Source organism: Aquarana catesbeiana, linkage group LG02 (genome assembly GCF_042186555.1).
Source record: "Aquarana catesbeiana isolate 2022-GZ linkage group LG02, ASM4218655v1, whole genome shotgun sequence".
NCBI lineage: Eukaryota > Metazoa > Chordata > Amphibia > Anura > Ranidae > Aquarana > Aquarana catesbeiana.
Window position 1 is genome coordinate 31066897 of NC_133325.1, and position 16423 is coordinate 31083319.

At 41.5% G+C, this 16423-nt stretch overlaps 1 protein-coding gene and 1 pseudogene across 6 annotated transcripts in view; one reads left to right on the plus strand and one right to left on the minus strand.

Annotated features, from left to right (window-relative positions):
* LOC141126759 (transient receptor potential cation channel subfamily M member 2-like) overlaps nt 1-16423 on the plus strand; it is a 231681-nt gene that overhangs the window by 109777 nt on the left and 105481 nt on the right. For all 6 annotated transcript variants that reach the window (XM_073612738.1, XM_073612736.1, XM_073612741.1 and 3 more), the window contains 4 exons: nt 5862-6007; nt 7834-7949; nt 8895-8990; nt 16092-16296. In XM_073612738.1, coding sequence (XP_073468839.1) covers nt 5862-6007; nt 7834-7949; nt 8895-8990; nt 16092-16296 — 563 coding nt within the window. The remainder of the gene's footprint in view (nt 1-5861; nt 6008-7833; nt 7950-8894; nt 8991-16091; nt 16297-16423) is intronic.
* On the minus strand, nt 881-3291 carry LOC141126760 (nucleolar RNA helicase 2-B-like; annotated as a pseudogene).

Genomic DNA, 16423 nt, shown 5'->3' on the forward strand with positions numbered 1-16423 from the left:
GAGCCCCCCCCCCCTCTAGAAGAAGGGGAAATCCCCCCCAACACAAGATGAGCAGGAGGAAGAAGACGTGGTGGAACTAGTCACCACAACAGGTGAGTGTCTGCGACCACAGGCTCAGATAAGAGATGGATGGCGGCATTTTTTGGGAAACCTAATTTATTTTGGGGTTCGTCTCTTTTTAGGTGATCGTGAGGTTGTGGATGAAGATCCTTTCACATCCGAAAGTGCCCAGATCGTGATCGGGGAGATCATGGGGTGTAATTTACAATTGGAAAACATCAAGCATAACATCAATGATGTTATTCCAAAATATAAAAACATCATTGATGTTTTGGGGCGAGTTTAAAATCACTTTCTTCTTTTGTGTGCTACAATGTGCGAAATGTTTTTGTGATTTTTCCCAAAGCCAAATTTGGAGGATGCACACAGTGTGCCAACATGTGCTATCTGCCATCACGGGAGATCAATGGACGCGTTTTGGGGGTGCAACCCCTTCCTCAATAATAAAGTAACGGTGAGGAAGGGCTTTCTCCCCCAAAACACGTCCCTACATCCCCCGTGATGGCAGATATCACATGTTGACATTGGGAAATTTGTGTGCATCTTCCAAATTTGGCTTTTACTGGGGTGATTTCTCCCCATCTGAACGCAATATCAAACACAGTTCCTAAATACTCATGTATGATATTGCCTTCCAGTTCTACCAAATGTGAACATTGTAAGATCAAGATTTTTTTTTTTTTTTTCAATTAATAAACTTTTATTAAGGGGAGATGTGATACAGCTTAAAATGCAAGTGTCATTGTTAACATTTGATAATAGAAAAACAAAAATAAGTAGGGCAGTGCTGGTCCTCATGAATATTGAAGTTAAAAAATAATAAATTTAGTTCAAATTCACTGAGTGTCCTAATTCCTCCTTCCAAAACCTCCTCGTCTGCCTCTTCCTCTATTTCCGCCTCTGTGTGATGAATTTCTGTTGTTGCGTCTGTCAAATGATCTGCCTCCTCTACCACGTGAACCTTCTTGGTCTCTCCTTGATTCTTGAAGCGCTGGGAGCTCAGTTGCCACAGAAAACTGCCAACGCCTTGAATCTTTCCAGGAATCATGAAAAGTCTTTAAAGTGTCTTCCTTAACATCAAAACAAACGCCCATGGCATCTTTTAGGAGGCACATCCGGTAAATTTGGGAATCAATTTCTTCTCCCATTTGTTCTTTAATTGCACACAAACATAGCTCAAGGTATGGATGGGAACTGAAGTCTTCAATACAACGGTGATATAGCCAGTTTCCATATTAAGAAGCGATCGTTGTTTCAAGGATGAAGCTCCAGAAATATGTGCTAAAGCTGCTGCAAGAGCATTTAATGCTCCCTTCTTTTCAATAAGTTCTTCTGCATATACTTTAAAATGTTCAATGACATCAGCTGGGATGGATTCCAGTGACTTTATTCCATCAGCACTGGAGGACTCAGCAACATTAAGTATGGATGGGATACCAACCCGCTTGAACTTAATACCCGTACTCCTCTCCACCATTGGAAGGCAATGTCTGTCTCTGGGTTCATAAAGAGAAATACAAATTCCTGTGCGCCCAGCTCTACCCGTACGTCCTGAACGATGGACGTATGCATCCGCTTCCCTTGGTGCAGAATATAACACAACTAGATCAACTTCTGGGATATCTAGACCTCGAGCAGCAACATTTGTTGCAATAAGAATTTCAAATGATCCATTTCTAAAGCCTTTCAAGATGACTTCACGCTCCTTTTGTTGAAGGTCACCATGTAGAGCTTTGGCAGACTGTTTGTTTCAATGAGCAGTTGGTCGACAATTCATGAGCTTCTAGTTTGGAGTCACAAAAAACAATTGTTTTCCCATAACTTCCACTATAAACCTGGATAATGTCACCAAGGACAGCTGGCTTCTGGAATCTGTTACACTCAATGGCCAAATGCTCAACAGTGATGGCAGCCCTCTGACTACGGTGTCCAACAAGGTCGATCTTTGAGAAGTCCTTTTGCATGTATTTTTTGGCAACGTTGTACATCCAGTCTGGACATGTTGCAGAGAATAGAAGAGTTTGTGGATTCTGTTCAGGATCAGATGTATAACGGACAGATAAAATTTCTTCCACCTGTTCAGCAAACCCCATTTCTAACATCATATCCACCTCGTCTAGCACCACATGTTTCAGTGCAGTGAGGTTTATAATTCTGGACAAGGTCCCGTATACGACCAGGTGTCCCAACAAGTATGTCAAGTCCAGTTCTTATAGCAAATACCTGCTGCTGATAGGGACTTCCACCATAGAAGCAACAGGTCTTTAGCTTTTTAGATATGCTGCGAATTTCATTCATAATCTGAATTGCCAGCTCTCTAGTAGGAGTTAGGATCAGCACCCTTGGTGGGCGTCCTTGTGCCAGTGGAGCTTTATCTTGGATTAGCTTCTCAATTAAAGGAATGGCAAATGAGAAGGTTTTTCCAGTGCCAGTACGAGCCTGAACAACAACATCTTTCCCACTGTAGGCAGTGTGGAAGGTTTTCATTTGTATGGGGAACAGGTAAGCGACTCCTTTGGCTTGTAAGTTTGCAATAGTTTCTTGGGAAATTGGAAATTTAGAAAAATCACCCTCAATTTTCTCCAAGTTAATTTCCTCTTCCTCTGTTTTAGGTTCCTCATTCAGCCCATTTATTTCAGGCTCAATCTTTCTTTTCTTAGCTACAGGAACGCCACTGTCTTCACTGTCAACATTTTCCTTTACTTTCTTTGAACTTTTCTTTTTTTTTGTTTTTTTGCCACTTTGTTCTCCATTGGTCTCAGGTTCAGCTGCTTCTTGCTGTGTTTCAGGCTCTTCCAGATCCTTTTTTTGTTTTTTCTTTTTTACTTTCTTTGGTGTTGGAGCGTCCGAGTTGTCCGGCTCCTCACTACACTGCTCAGCTGCTTCAAAAGAACTCTCATTTTCCGCAAGCTTCTTCTTTTTCTTCTTCAGTTTCGGTGTCTTCTGATCATTTATATTTAAATCTTCGTTCACCAAGCCGTTCAGTTCGGTTGCTTGCTCAAAATCAAGTTCTTCTGTGTCCCCATTTTGGATTTTCCTCTTGATCTTCTTGGGTGTGGGAGTTTTAGAGCATTTCTTATTCTTGCCGACTCCGCTCTCCATTTCTTCGTTTAGAATTATCCCGGGCATGGATGGGCTGCTCTAAAAGTTCCGCACCTGACAGACTTGGGATCAACAGCTGGCCACGCTACGAGAGGCAGCGTGAAAAGGGGTAAGATCAAGATTTGTGTCTTTCTTGTGGGTTTTACACAGGCCTGTTTTCTATAAAATGCACATTTTGATTTTGGGTAATGACACCACAAAAATTGATATACAACAAACATGTTGGTTTGTCAGAAAAACCTTTGGTAAATGCACATGTGATTGTGCAGGTATTAAAAAGATTGCTCATCAAGAATGTGTGGATTATTGTCTCAACGCTACGACACTTTTGGGGTGATGTAATTGTTTTATGAGAAAATGTGGGTAATTTCCTAAGGGCAAATCCACTTTGCACTACAAGTGCAGTTTCAGTGCAGTTGCAAGAGCACTTGTAGTGAAAAGTGTCTTTGCATTTAGTAAATAACAGCCAACAGTGCTTTGTATAAGGTTACACAATCACGACATTTTCTGCACTCCACACATTTCTGTCAGGGTCAGCTAAAACAAACACAAGCAGTAAATGTCCACAAAGAAAAGCCTGGGGGGAGATGCCTGTCGAGAACTTGAGGTCCTGCAGGCTTCTCTCTGTGGCCAAATACCGCAAGGTAGCGACCAACCTCTGCTCCGGAGTGATGTCTTGCCTCATGCAGGTATCCTGCCTGCTGATATAGGGGGTCAGCGAAGCCAACAAACGGTGAAACACGGGGTCCTTCATCCTGAGAAAGTTCCTGAAATCATCAGGATTATTCTCACGGATCTCACGGAGCAAAGGCATATGAGAGAACTGGTCACGCTGAAGCAACCAATTCTTGGTCCATGAACTCCTCCCCACCCTGTTCATGGACTGGACTTGTGTCAAGGTCAGGACCCCAACACCAAGCCCCCGCACAGCACGAACTCTATGAGGAGTACGTATACGAAACATGGCTAGAAAACGGTCGGCTGCTCAGAACGAAGTAACAGAACGCACTGAAGAACAGCAAGGCCTGTGAAGAGCGACCTGAAAACCAGTAACGAACGAACAAGAATACAATGACTCTTTAAAGTCACGCGGAACTTGCTTGCACGCACTGAAGAGCAGATACAAACCCACAAGCACAAACTGAACGTCAGAAAACGATCTGAAAGCCACAAGTCTGAAAAAGCGCGAATCGTCTCTCACCAAACTTTTACTAACACGAGATTAGCAAAAGGAGCCCAAAGGGTGCCGCGCTTGGTTCTGAACCGGCCTTTTCTAGTCTCGTCGTACGTGGTGTACGTGACCGCATGGTTGTCGATCGGAAATTCCGACAACTTTGTGCGACCGTGTGTAGGCAAAACAAGTTTGAGCCAACATCCGTCGGAAAAAATCCTAGGATTTTGTTGTCGGAATGTCCGATCAATGTCCGACCGTGTGTACGGGGCATTAGTGTTCTAGAAAATGTGTTATATCTTCTGGAGAAGTAGCTGGGACATTGCCTAAGATGGAGAGGTTGTATAGGTTGGCATAAAAGGAGCTAAATTGGTTAGCTATACCCTTAGGGTTGGTGAGGCGCGTACTGGAGGGGGAAGTAAGGTACTGGATTTTGGAGTGGGTTAGGGCTGTTTGAGCTGTCTAGCGAGACAAGCTCCCGGTTTGTTATTCTGTGTGTAGAAGTGTAGACAAAGTCTTTTAAGAGATAGATCAAAATTGCTGTGGAGATGTTCACTAAGTGTACTAATTCGTCGAAGTAGTGATAGTTGTGCTTTGTTGGCAAGTTCTAGAGTGCGTATGCGGTCTAGGAGGTTATTGGTGGTGGTAGTCTGGAGAAACTGGGGCTGGTTTGGCTAACAATTAAGAACACTGTTGCTGACTTAGAGTGCTCTTGTAACAATGGGACTGATGTGGCAGCGATCAGGAACACTGTTGCTGGGTCACACTGGTCTGGTGACACTGGGACTTGTGTGGTTGCAATCAGGAACACTGTTGCTGCTCGTGTAGTGACACTGGGACTGGTGTGGCGGTAATCAGGAAAATTGTTGCTGGCTGCACTGGTCTTGTGTGGCAGTGATCAGGAACACTATTTCTAGCTACACTGGTCTGGTGATACTATGACTGGTGTGGTGGCGGTTGGAGACATTGTGACTCGCTGATCTATTAGGATTTGTTCACACATGAGGTTAAGGTGGGGGGTGATAAAACCTTGCAAATGAGCAATGGTTTTACTGCCCCCAACCACTACCCCTTTAAGCTGCAGAAGCAGCAGTCGGGGATGTACACATGCCACCACTGCGATGCTTTGCTTTACAGCTGTGGCAGGAGGTATACCCCTTGTTGCTTTTGGTGGGCGGTGGGGGTGTTGTGTAGGGTCCAAGGGGTCTAATGCTCTCTGAAGAATGATCCAAACACAATGGGCAGGAGGTGTTTGAAGCTAAAGTTTAGCTTAGTTTTTTGCATTGGTCCAATGTAAGTATACTTTGACATCCTTGTGGGATCCCATGGAAGGTGAAAATCACTACCACTACTACAGAGGACCGAGGTGGACCAATGTAATGGTCTTAAAATTGCCCTACCTCCACTTCATCTTTAAACTTACATAGTTACATAGTAACTTGTTTTCCACTTTCTACTAACTACATTTTAAAAAAACCTCAGCAATCTTTCCATGCATCACCTTCCATCAATTTCTCTTTCTTAACAGGAGTGTTTTCCGAATGTTATCGCAGTGATGAGAAACGGGCAGAACTTCTTTTGATCCATGTGACCCCCAAGTGGGGAAGGACCACGGCCCTGAAACTGGCTCAGCAATCTCAAGCTCTGTCTTTTATGTCACAAGGAGGTGTCCAGGTTTGTCAGAAATGCCTTTTTTACCTTACCTGATATACTGTATGTCCAAAACAGAAAGTTGTAGCCTTTATTATGAAGAGACAAAAAAACATTAGTGGTCTAACAATTACCAGTAAAAAATTCTATGGAATTGTACTAAAAGTGTCCAGAGGACTGTGAAGCTCAAGGTTGGTAGTGTATACCATGCTATGAAACATGATGCCACAATGGCTTTTTATGTAGAAAATCTATTCCAACACCAAATCTTAATGCAAATTCTATATTCCTCTGTTACAGTTGTAATATTCGGTAAATTAAGTAACCCCAGTGGATTTTCTGAGGTAAATAAAACTCCAATCTTACCAAGCATTAACCAGTTCCCTCGAGTCACCTTTTATCCCCACCAGTAAATTCCAGCATTCACAAGTCACCTTTAGTTTCCACTCAGCACCTGCATTCTCCTCCCATTCCACCTAGTCCTCTGGAGTCCCGTCAGTCTTCAGCAGCCTCCTCATATTCTGTCCAATCTCTTCTTGTCCCCTCCAGTTCCCTCCAGTCTTTACCTGTACCCTTCAGCTTCCTATAGTATGTATTATTTTCTCCTCCAATTATTTTCAGTCTTCTCCTGCCTCCATCCAGTCTCATCCCATTCCCTGTAGTCTTCTCCTGTCCCCTTCTGCTTGCAGTTTTCACTTGTCCCATTCAGTCTCCTACAATCACCTCCTGTCCCCTCCAATCTCCCTCAAACTCCTCCAATCTCCTCCGACCCCTTCTGTTTCCTCCAGTCTCCTCCTGTTCTCTCCAGTCTTCTGTCTTTTCTTGTCTATTCCAGTCCTCTCTGGACCCCTCCAGTCACATTATGTCTCCTCCAGTCTTCACCAGTCACGACCAAACTCCATCAGTCTTTTTCTCTCAGCAACTCAAGTCTCCCCCTGTCCCATCGAGTCTCCTCATGCCCCCCTCCCATTCTCTTCCAGCCCCCTCCAGTCATCTCCAGTCACCTCCAGTCTTTTTGGCCTCCTCCTGTCCCCTCCAGTTACTTCCACTGTCTTCCAGCGCTTTCCAATTTGTCTGCTCCAATATACTATAGTCTTTTTCTGTCTGCTCCAGTTTTGCCCATCACCCCCAATCTCTTCCAGCCTCCTGTCAACTCCTGTTTCACCAGTCTTCTTCGGTCTCTTCCAGTCTCCTCACATCTCCCCCAGTCCCCTCAAATCTCCTTTATTCTCATCCAATCACTTCATTCTCCTTCAGTCTCTTCTACTCTCCTTCTGTCACATCCAGTATTTTTCCCTCTCCTCCTGTCTATTCTAGCTTTTTTTTTTTTTTTTTTCAGGCTGCTTCTAGTCCCCTCCAGTGTTCCAGTCTCCTTGAGTCTCCTCTTGTCCCCTTCAGGCATTTCCAATTTTCACCAGTTTTCTTGAGTCTACTCTAATGTTATCCAGTTTCCTCCTATGCCCTCCAGTCTCTTCCACTCTCCTCCAATCTTCACCAGTACTTTGAAGCCACCTCCAGTCCTTTTCAGTCTACTTCTGTCTACTCTAGTGTCCTCCAATCTCTTCAGCCACCTACAATCACATTAAGTTATGTCCAGCCTCCTCCCGCCTCACCCAGTCACTTTCAATCCTCTCCAGTCACTTCCATTCCCCTCCAGATACCTACAATAATTCAAGCAGTTCTTGCCTTTTTGACCATAGATTCAGTTTAAGTTTAATAGATAATTCAACTTGTTGAGCTTACAGAGTAGCCATATTGATAATTATTCTGCAGCTCATTGGTCTGATTTCTGGCACCACACATGCCACGTTAGACAATAAAACCGTAGCCTGTCTATTGTATTTTCACAGACATTCCTCACAAAGACCTGGTGGGGGAAACTTTCAGTGGACAATGGCTTTATCCAGCTTTTTCTGTGTATGTTGCTTTTCCCACTCATCTACAGCAACCTTGTCATCACCTACAGGTCAGTGTTTCATAATTTCTTAGTGATTTCTGGATTTTTGAGTATACTGCTGTCCAGATGTCTGGCCTATGGAAAGCCAGGCTGTTTGAATATCAGTGGTGAAAGGTCTGCCAGTGCCTTGGTAGGTGGATGGTTATCAATGATAGATACCATTGGGATTGGGGCCCAGGGCATGCAGAGCACTTTCCATGTCTGCAGTAATAGTGATCGTTAATTGGATAACTAGTGAGGATAATGCCGCGTACACACGAGCGGACTTTACGGCAGACTTTGCCCGGCGGACTGGATTTCGTCAGACAATTTGATCGTGTGTGGGCTCCAGCGGACTTTGTTTTCTCAAAAGTTGGACGGACTTAGATTTGAAACGTGTTTTAAATCAATCCGTCGAAATCGAGTCCGGTCGAAAAGTCCACTCGTCTGTATGCTAGTTTGACGGACAAAAATCCACGCTAGGGCAGCTATTGGCTACTGGCTATGAACTTCCTTGTTTTAGTCCGGTCATACGTCATTACGTACGAATTTGACGGACTTTGGTGGATTGTGTGTAGGCAAGTCTGTTCATTCAGAAAGTCCGTCGTAAAGTCTGTCGAAAAGTCCGCCGAGCAAAGTCTGCCGTAAAGTCCGCTCGTGTATACGCGGCATTAGACATCAATGCTTGTTAGTTTTCTTACATTTTTGCTTTTTTTTTTTTTACTTTTGGCTGTTTGAACAAATCTTGCAATAATGCCAAGGAAACCAACCTAGTTGTATATGAATGTGCTTTTAACAAACAAGGATGCTGCATATTCCCATCTACTTACAGTTACAGGAAAACAAGACATACAAAGAGCAACAAATATGCATAGTGGGGACATTAATAAAATGTTTTGTTATGCTTAGATATGCATAGATATCAGTTTCTATTGCTCTATTTCAGACAATTCTACCTGTGTTTTTTTGTTGCAGGAAAGGGTTTACAAATTCCCCATCATTCCTCAAAGAAGGGCCAAATGAGCGGAGAAAACAAGGTATCCGTAAAGATTCCAGAAACAAACCAAAAGGGTAAGGCAGAGCAGAGAGACTGTTATAATTTTACAAACTCATGATTAATGATTATCAGTGCTGACAATGACAGCTTTTATATGGTTGGGCATAGATGATTTGCTTTTTTCAATCAGCCACAGGACTGATTAAAAAAAAAAAAAAAAAGAACTGATCCCCCCATCCGAGTTACTGCAACGCTGATTGGTGTATTCTGACATTGGAGGAATCACCGCAGTCAGAATACAATAGCACAGCGAGAATTCCTCCTCTGTCATAATACACCAATCAGTGCTGCAGCCGATTGGCTGCAGCTACTGATTGAATGAAAATTTTACAACATTCCTGATTGAGAAAAGTCAGTTGTGTGGGTGACTTCTGTTGAGCTTAAGCAGCAATGGATGTATACAAATTTGGCTGGTCCCTGCTGAACCAGCTGAATTTTAATCCATTTATGGCCAGCTTAACCACTTTTTGCTAGAAAATTACTTAGAACCCCCAAAAATTCTATATTTTTTTTTAACACCCTAGAGAATAAAATGCCAGTTGTTGCAAACTTGCAATACTTTCTGTCACACCATATTTGCGCAGCGCTCTTACAAGTGCAATTTTTTTTTGAAAAAATACGCTTTTTTGAAATTAAAAAATAAGACAACAGTAAAGTTAGCCCAGTTTTTTTTTATAGTGTGAAAGATGATGTTATGCCAAGTAAATTCTAAAATCTCCATATGCGACGTTTAAAAAATTACAGAGTTACAGAGGTGGTCTAGGGCTAGAATTATTGCTCTCACTCTAACGATTGCAGTGATATCTCACATATGTGGCTTGAACACCGTTTTCATATGCGGGCACTACTCACGTATGCGTTCGCTTTTTACACTGTTCTTTAAAAAAAAAAAAAATTGTGTCACTTTTATTCCTATTACAAAGAATGTAAACCTCCCTTGTGATAGAAATAAGCATGACAGGACCTCTTAAATATGAGATCTGGAGTCAAAAAGACCTCAGATCTCATATTTACACTAAAATGCAATAAAAAAAAAAAAGTTGTTTAAAAAAAAAATGTCCCTTTAAGAGCTATCGGCGGAAGTGATGTTTTGAGGTTGCTTCCGCCCTGCAATTGTATGGAGCCGAGCAGGGGCCATCTTCCCCTCACTCAGCTTCATGCCAAGCAGGGGAGAGGACACGATCGCCTCCGCCGGCGGCTCTGGTAAGCGGCGGAGGGCACCAGAGAGATAAAAGTGATCTTGTGGCGAATCTGTGGCTGTGACCACTTTTATCTGAAAGCGGACCACCCGCTGAAGAAGTTGATACCTGGGTTATGGCAGCTAGCTTCTGCCATAACGATATTCCACTTCAAAGTGCCGCCGTATAATGACAGCGGGAGGTCCACAAGTGGTTAAGCTGTGTAATTTCCATGTGCTCTTTTTCAGGCGCGTCTCAAAAATTTGAATATCATCAAAAAGTAAATTTATTTCAATAATTCAGTTCAAAAAGTGAAACTCGTATATTTTATAGATTACACACAGAGTGATCTATTTCAAGCATTTCTTTCTTTTAATTTTGATGATTATGGCTTACAGCTAGTGAAAACCCAAAATTCAGTATCTAAGAAAATTAGAATATTACATAAAACCAATAAAAATAAGATTTTATATCAGAAATGTTGTCTTACTGAAAAGTCTGTCCATGTACAGTATAGTATGCACTCAATACTTGCTTGGGGCTCCTTTTAAATGAATGCATCAATGCAGCGTGGCATGGAGGTGATCAGGCTGTGTCACTGCTGAGGTGTTATGGAAGCCCAGGTTGCGTTGATAGCGGCCTTCAGCTCATCTGCATTGTTGGGTTATGTGTCTCTCATCTTCCTCTTGACAATACCCCACAGATTCTTTATGGGGTTTAGATCAGGCGAGTTTCCTGGCCAATTACGCACAGTGATCCCATGATCATTAAACCAGGTATTGGTAATTTTGGCAGTGTGGGTAGGTCCCAGGTCCTGGTGGAAAATAAAATCAGCATCTCCATAAAGCTTGTCAGCAGAGGGAAGCAGGTAGTGCTCTAGAATTTCCTGGTAGAGGAATGCTCTGACTTTGGACTTGATAAAACACAATGGACCAACACCAGCAGATGACAGCGCTCCCCAAATCATCACTGACATTTTAAACTTCACACCAGACCTCATGCAATTTGGATTCTGTGCCTCTCCACTCTTCCTCCAGACTCTGGGAACTTAATTTCCAAATGAAATGCAAAATTTACTTTCATCCAAAAGATGGACCACTGAGCAACAGTCCAGTCCTTTTTCTCCTTAGCCCAGTCAAGACGCTTCTGAAGTTGTCTCTGGTTCAGGTGTGGCTTGACACCAGGAATGTGATAGTTGTAGTCCATGTCCTGGATAGGTCTGTGTGTGGTGGCTCTTAAAGCACCGACACCAACCGTAGTCCACTCCTTGTGAATCTCCCCCAAATTATTGAATGGCCTTTGCTTCACAATTATTTCAAGGCTGCAGTTATCCCTGTTGCTTGTGCACCCTTTTCTACCAAACTTTTTCCTTCCACTCAACTTTTCATTATTATGCTTGGATACAGCACTCTGTGAACAGCCAGCTTCTTTAGCAATGACCTTTTGTGACTTACCCTCCTTGTGGAGGGTGTCAATGACTGTCTTCTGAACAAGTGTCAAGTCAGCAGTCTTCCCCATGATTGTGTAACCTACTAAACCAGACTGAGAGACCATGTAAAGGCTCAGGAGTTAATTAGCTGATTAGTGTATGACACCATGGGGGGTTATTTACTAAACCGGAGCATGCAAAATCTGGTGCAACTCTGCTTAGAAACCAATTGGCTTCCAGGTTTTATCGCCAAAGCTTAATTGAACAAGCTGAAGTTAGAAGCTGATTGGCTACCATGAACAGCTGCACCAGATTTTGAGTGCACTAGTTTTAATGAATCTCCCCCATAACGTTTTCACAATATTCAAATTTTCTGAAATACTATTGTTTTGGGTTTTCACTAGCTGTAAGCCATAATCATCAAACTTAAAAGAAATGCTTAAAATATATCACCCTGTGTGTAATGAATCTACATAATATACGAGTTTCACTTTTTGCGTTGAACTACTGAAATAAATAAACTTTATGATGATATTCAAGTTTTTTCAGGTGCACCTGTAGATGAGATACATCATTAGAGCTTTATAAACACAGGGGGGGAATTAACTCTTTGGCCTGTAGCTGCATCATCATCCTCTTTACAAACGACCACCTAGATATGACCCACCCATGTCACTTACCATCATCTCACCACAAACACCTGAACAGCAGCATTCAGGTTTTCATCAATTTCCATTCATAAACTTCTTTAATCATTCATTTACGGTGGTTAAAAACTGCTGGCCATTGGTCATGGGCTACTAGTGGGAATACCAATCTGTTCTTTCTTTTTCCTTTTTTTTTTTTTTAACTTCTTTATTTAATTTGACCAGGTTACAGGGTGATTAATACAACTTTCTCTAAAATTCCATTCAGCTGATACATGAACATTATTATCAAGATCAAATTCCTTCTATAAAAATCAGACAAAGAGAGCATGCATTCTGCAGAAAAGGTCCATCAGAGCATCCATTCATACTAACCCCTTCATGGTGGTTGACTCCTTATCCTGTTGTGGTTGTTTTTTCCAAAATGTTTAAGTACAGGGTGAAAATTGGTAAAAAGGGCGTAGTGAACAAACAGGAGAAGTATGGTAGGATGGGGATGGATCAAGATCCTCCCTCCCTTCAGTGGCATTCTCTGGACCGGAGGGGAAACATTTCAATAGAAGTCCCATTATAGCAATCACGGCGTCCTGATTTTAAAGTGCTTGTCAGATTGATTTTTGAAAAAAGCAGATATCAGAGACCCTGGCCTGTGTTGGTGGATCTGTTTTTTTTTCCAGAGTACCAGTATGCATGCTTTCTCAGCATTCAATAGGTGTTTAAAGCGGAGTTCCGCCGAAAAAAAAAAAATTAAAAGTCACCAGCTACAAATACTGCAGCTGCTGACTTTTAATATTAGGACACTTACCTGTCCAGGGTGCCCGCGATGTCCTCACCCGAAGCCGATCTGTCCCTCAGGTCCTGGGTGCAGGCGCCGGCATCTTCAGTAAGGGAATAAGGAAGTGAAGCCTTGCAACATCACAGCCTGGCTTCCTACTGCACATGTGCGAGTCGCACTGCACGTCCTCACTGGTCCCTGCTGTCCTCTGGGACCTGTGTGTCTCCCAGAAGACAGCGCGGGGGGGACGGAGGAGAGGCCGGACATGGCGTAGATCGCCACGGAATCTGCTGCGCTCTGTCGCCGGAAGTGGGAGCAAATACCTTGCTGGTGAGTCTGCAAGGGACCATCAGGTGAAAATTTTAATGGTGGACTTAACGTGATTGTAAAGGTGTTTTTTTTTTTTTTTTTTTTTAACCACTTAAGAACCGGAAAGGATTTGCCCCCTGACCAGGCCCATTTTTTGCTATATGGCACTGCGTCGCTTTAACTGACAATTGCTCAGTCAAGCAATGTTGTACCCAAACAATGTCTTTTTTTCCCCCACAAATAGAGCTTTCTTTTGGTGGTATTTAATCACCTCTGCGTTTTTTATTTTTTGCGCTATAAACAAAAAAGAGCGACAATTTTGAAAAAAAAAAAATATATATATATATTTTTTTTATTTTTTGTTATAATAAATATCCAAAAAAAAAGTGAAAAAAACAAATTTCTTCCTCAGTTTAGGCAAATATGTATTCTGCTACATATTTTTGGTAAAAAAAAATAGCAATAAGCTTATATTGATTGGTTTGCGCAAAAATTATAACTTCTACAAACTTTGGGATAGATTTATGGTATTTTTATTATTACTTTTTTTTTTACTAGTAATGGCGGTGATCTGCAATTTTTAGTGGGACTGAGACATTGCGGCGACAGATCGGACACTTTTGACACTTATTGGGACCAATGACATTTATACAGCGATCAGAGCTAAAAATAGCCACTGATTACTGTATAAATATCACTGGCGGGGAAGGGGTTAATGCAACTTTAAGTGTGTTCCCTGGGAGTTGTTTCTAACTGTGGGGGGATGCGCTGACTAGAGGAGCAGACAGATCGCTGTTCCTAATCACTAGGAACAGACGATCTCTCTCTCCTCCCCTGTCAGAACGGGGATCTGTCTGTTTACATTGACAGATCCCTGCTCTGCCTGTCTCTGCATAGAATGCATTAAGGCGAAAAACCATAAGGGTATACAACTCCTTTAATTTTTGATCAAAAAGTAGTGAGTACTGGGCATTCTCAGAAAATGTGTAACAGAGAGTCTTCTACCTTTAACCACTTCAGTACTGGGCACTTTTACCCCCTTCCTGCTCAGGACAATTTTCAGCTTTCAATGCTGTCACACTTTGAATAACAATTATGCAGTCATGCAACACTGTACCCATAAGAAATGTTTATAATATTTTTCACACAAATAGAGCTTTCTTTTGGTGGTATTTATTCACTACTGTTTTCCTGTTTTTGGGGTTTGTTTGTTTTTTGTTTTGTTTTGTTTTTGTTTTTTTGCTACACAAAAAAAAAAAAAAAAAACGACAGAAAATTTTATGAAAACAAAAAGATGTTTTTCTTAGTTTCTCTTATAGAATTTTGCAAATAAAAAAATCTTTCTTCATAAATTTCATCACAAAATGTATTCTGCTACATTTTTTGGAAAGTAGACTGTTCCAAGGTATTTAGTAAAAGGCATGGCAAATTTTTTAAAGTTGTATTTTTTATTGTATTATTTGGAAAATTAAGAAATTTTAAACATACTGTCACCAGTGTAGTACAGTGCAACGTTATCATATAAGGGGACACTGACTGGTGACAGTATGTAAAAAAAATAAAATAATAATAATAAATACATATTTTTATTACATTTTTTTTTTCTTTTTTTTCCAATATTTTTTTCCAATACACTGTGACCAGAGCAATACAGTGTTACCATAGTAACACTGTACTACTCTGCAGCAGTGATTGTGATTTTTTTTTTTTTTTTTTTACACATGATTGCATATACCAATGAATTTCATTTGTTTAAGCAACCATTTTTACTGATTGAAACTAGTTCATTCAGTGTATTTTGCTGTGATTAGCTGTAATTGGTCAAAGCTAAACACATGGTACAGATTGGCTGTGATTGGCCTGTCTGTACCATGTGTTTACTGTGACCAATCACAGATAGCAACACAAATTCATTGTTTACCATTGTCATGTGATCTGCTGTGATTGGTCAGAGCAATCACATGACACTGGCAGTGGGCTGGTGCAGTGATCAGTCATTGGCACCTGTCTCGATCTTAAACACAGCCACACCAGCCTTCATCACTAAAATCTGCATATTGGTCTCCATTTAAATCCTGAATGATAATAATAATAATTAAAAACACCTTAACCTTAACCTCAATCATAAACATGCTCACACTGGTCTCCATTATAAAAACCTTCACACCAGGCTCCATCATAAACACCTCCACGTACCAGCCATCATCACAAACATCACAACATCGACCTCCTTCACAAACATCTTCTCCCCAACCTCCATTATAAACATCTCTAATCTGACTTCCATCATAAACACTTCTATAGCAGCCTCTATTATTAATGCCCCTAAATGAGCCCCCGTCATAAGAACCTCCCCATTGGATTAATTATAATATCCTCTATACCAGTCTCCTTCATAAACACGTTCACACTAACCTTTATCCTAAAATATATCTACAATGGCCTTTAATAAGCACCTTCACACCCACCTCTATTATCAATACCTTCACCCAGGTTTCCATTATAAACACCTCTACCCAGGTCTCCAACATAAACACCTTCACAATCTTTATATCTTATATCCATTGTGTCAGTCCATTTTCTGATTTTCTCAGTTGGTGCCCAACATCCTCTCCAAAACAACCATTCATCAAATCTATTCACGCATCACCCGAAGTCTCCTGGAAAGAGCAGTTCTTTTGTGTTCTGCTCAGGCCCCCAGTACTGAAGATGATTGTTTCTGTATATTAGTAATGATTGAACTCTGCTGACCAACTCTGTCCTAATTTCTCCTACAGACTTAAACCGTACAGCTGTCTCTGGAAGCTTCAAGCTTTCTTCAACGCTCCAATTGTGAAGTTCTATTATAATGTTGTGTCATATATTGGATTTTTGTGGCTTTTTGCATATGTTTTAATGATTGATTTCCAAACCTATCCATCCTGGAGGGAATATTTCTTGTACGTTTGGGTCTTTTCCATCTTTACCGAGGAGCTACGTCAGGTATTGTTATTATATTGGATTTTTATAGCTCCATCAGTTTTCTCAGAGCTTTACAAAATAAGATGAGACATTAGAGTTACAATACTGTTCAAGATATGAGGTTCAGGAGGGCCCTACTCTAGTAAGC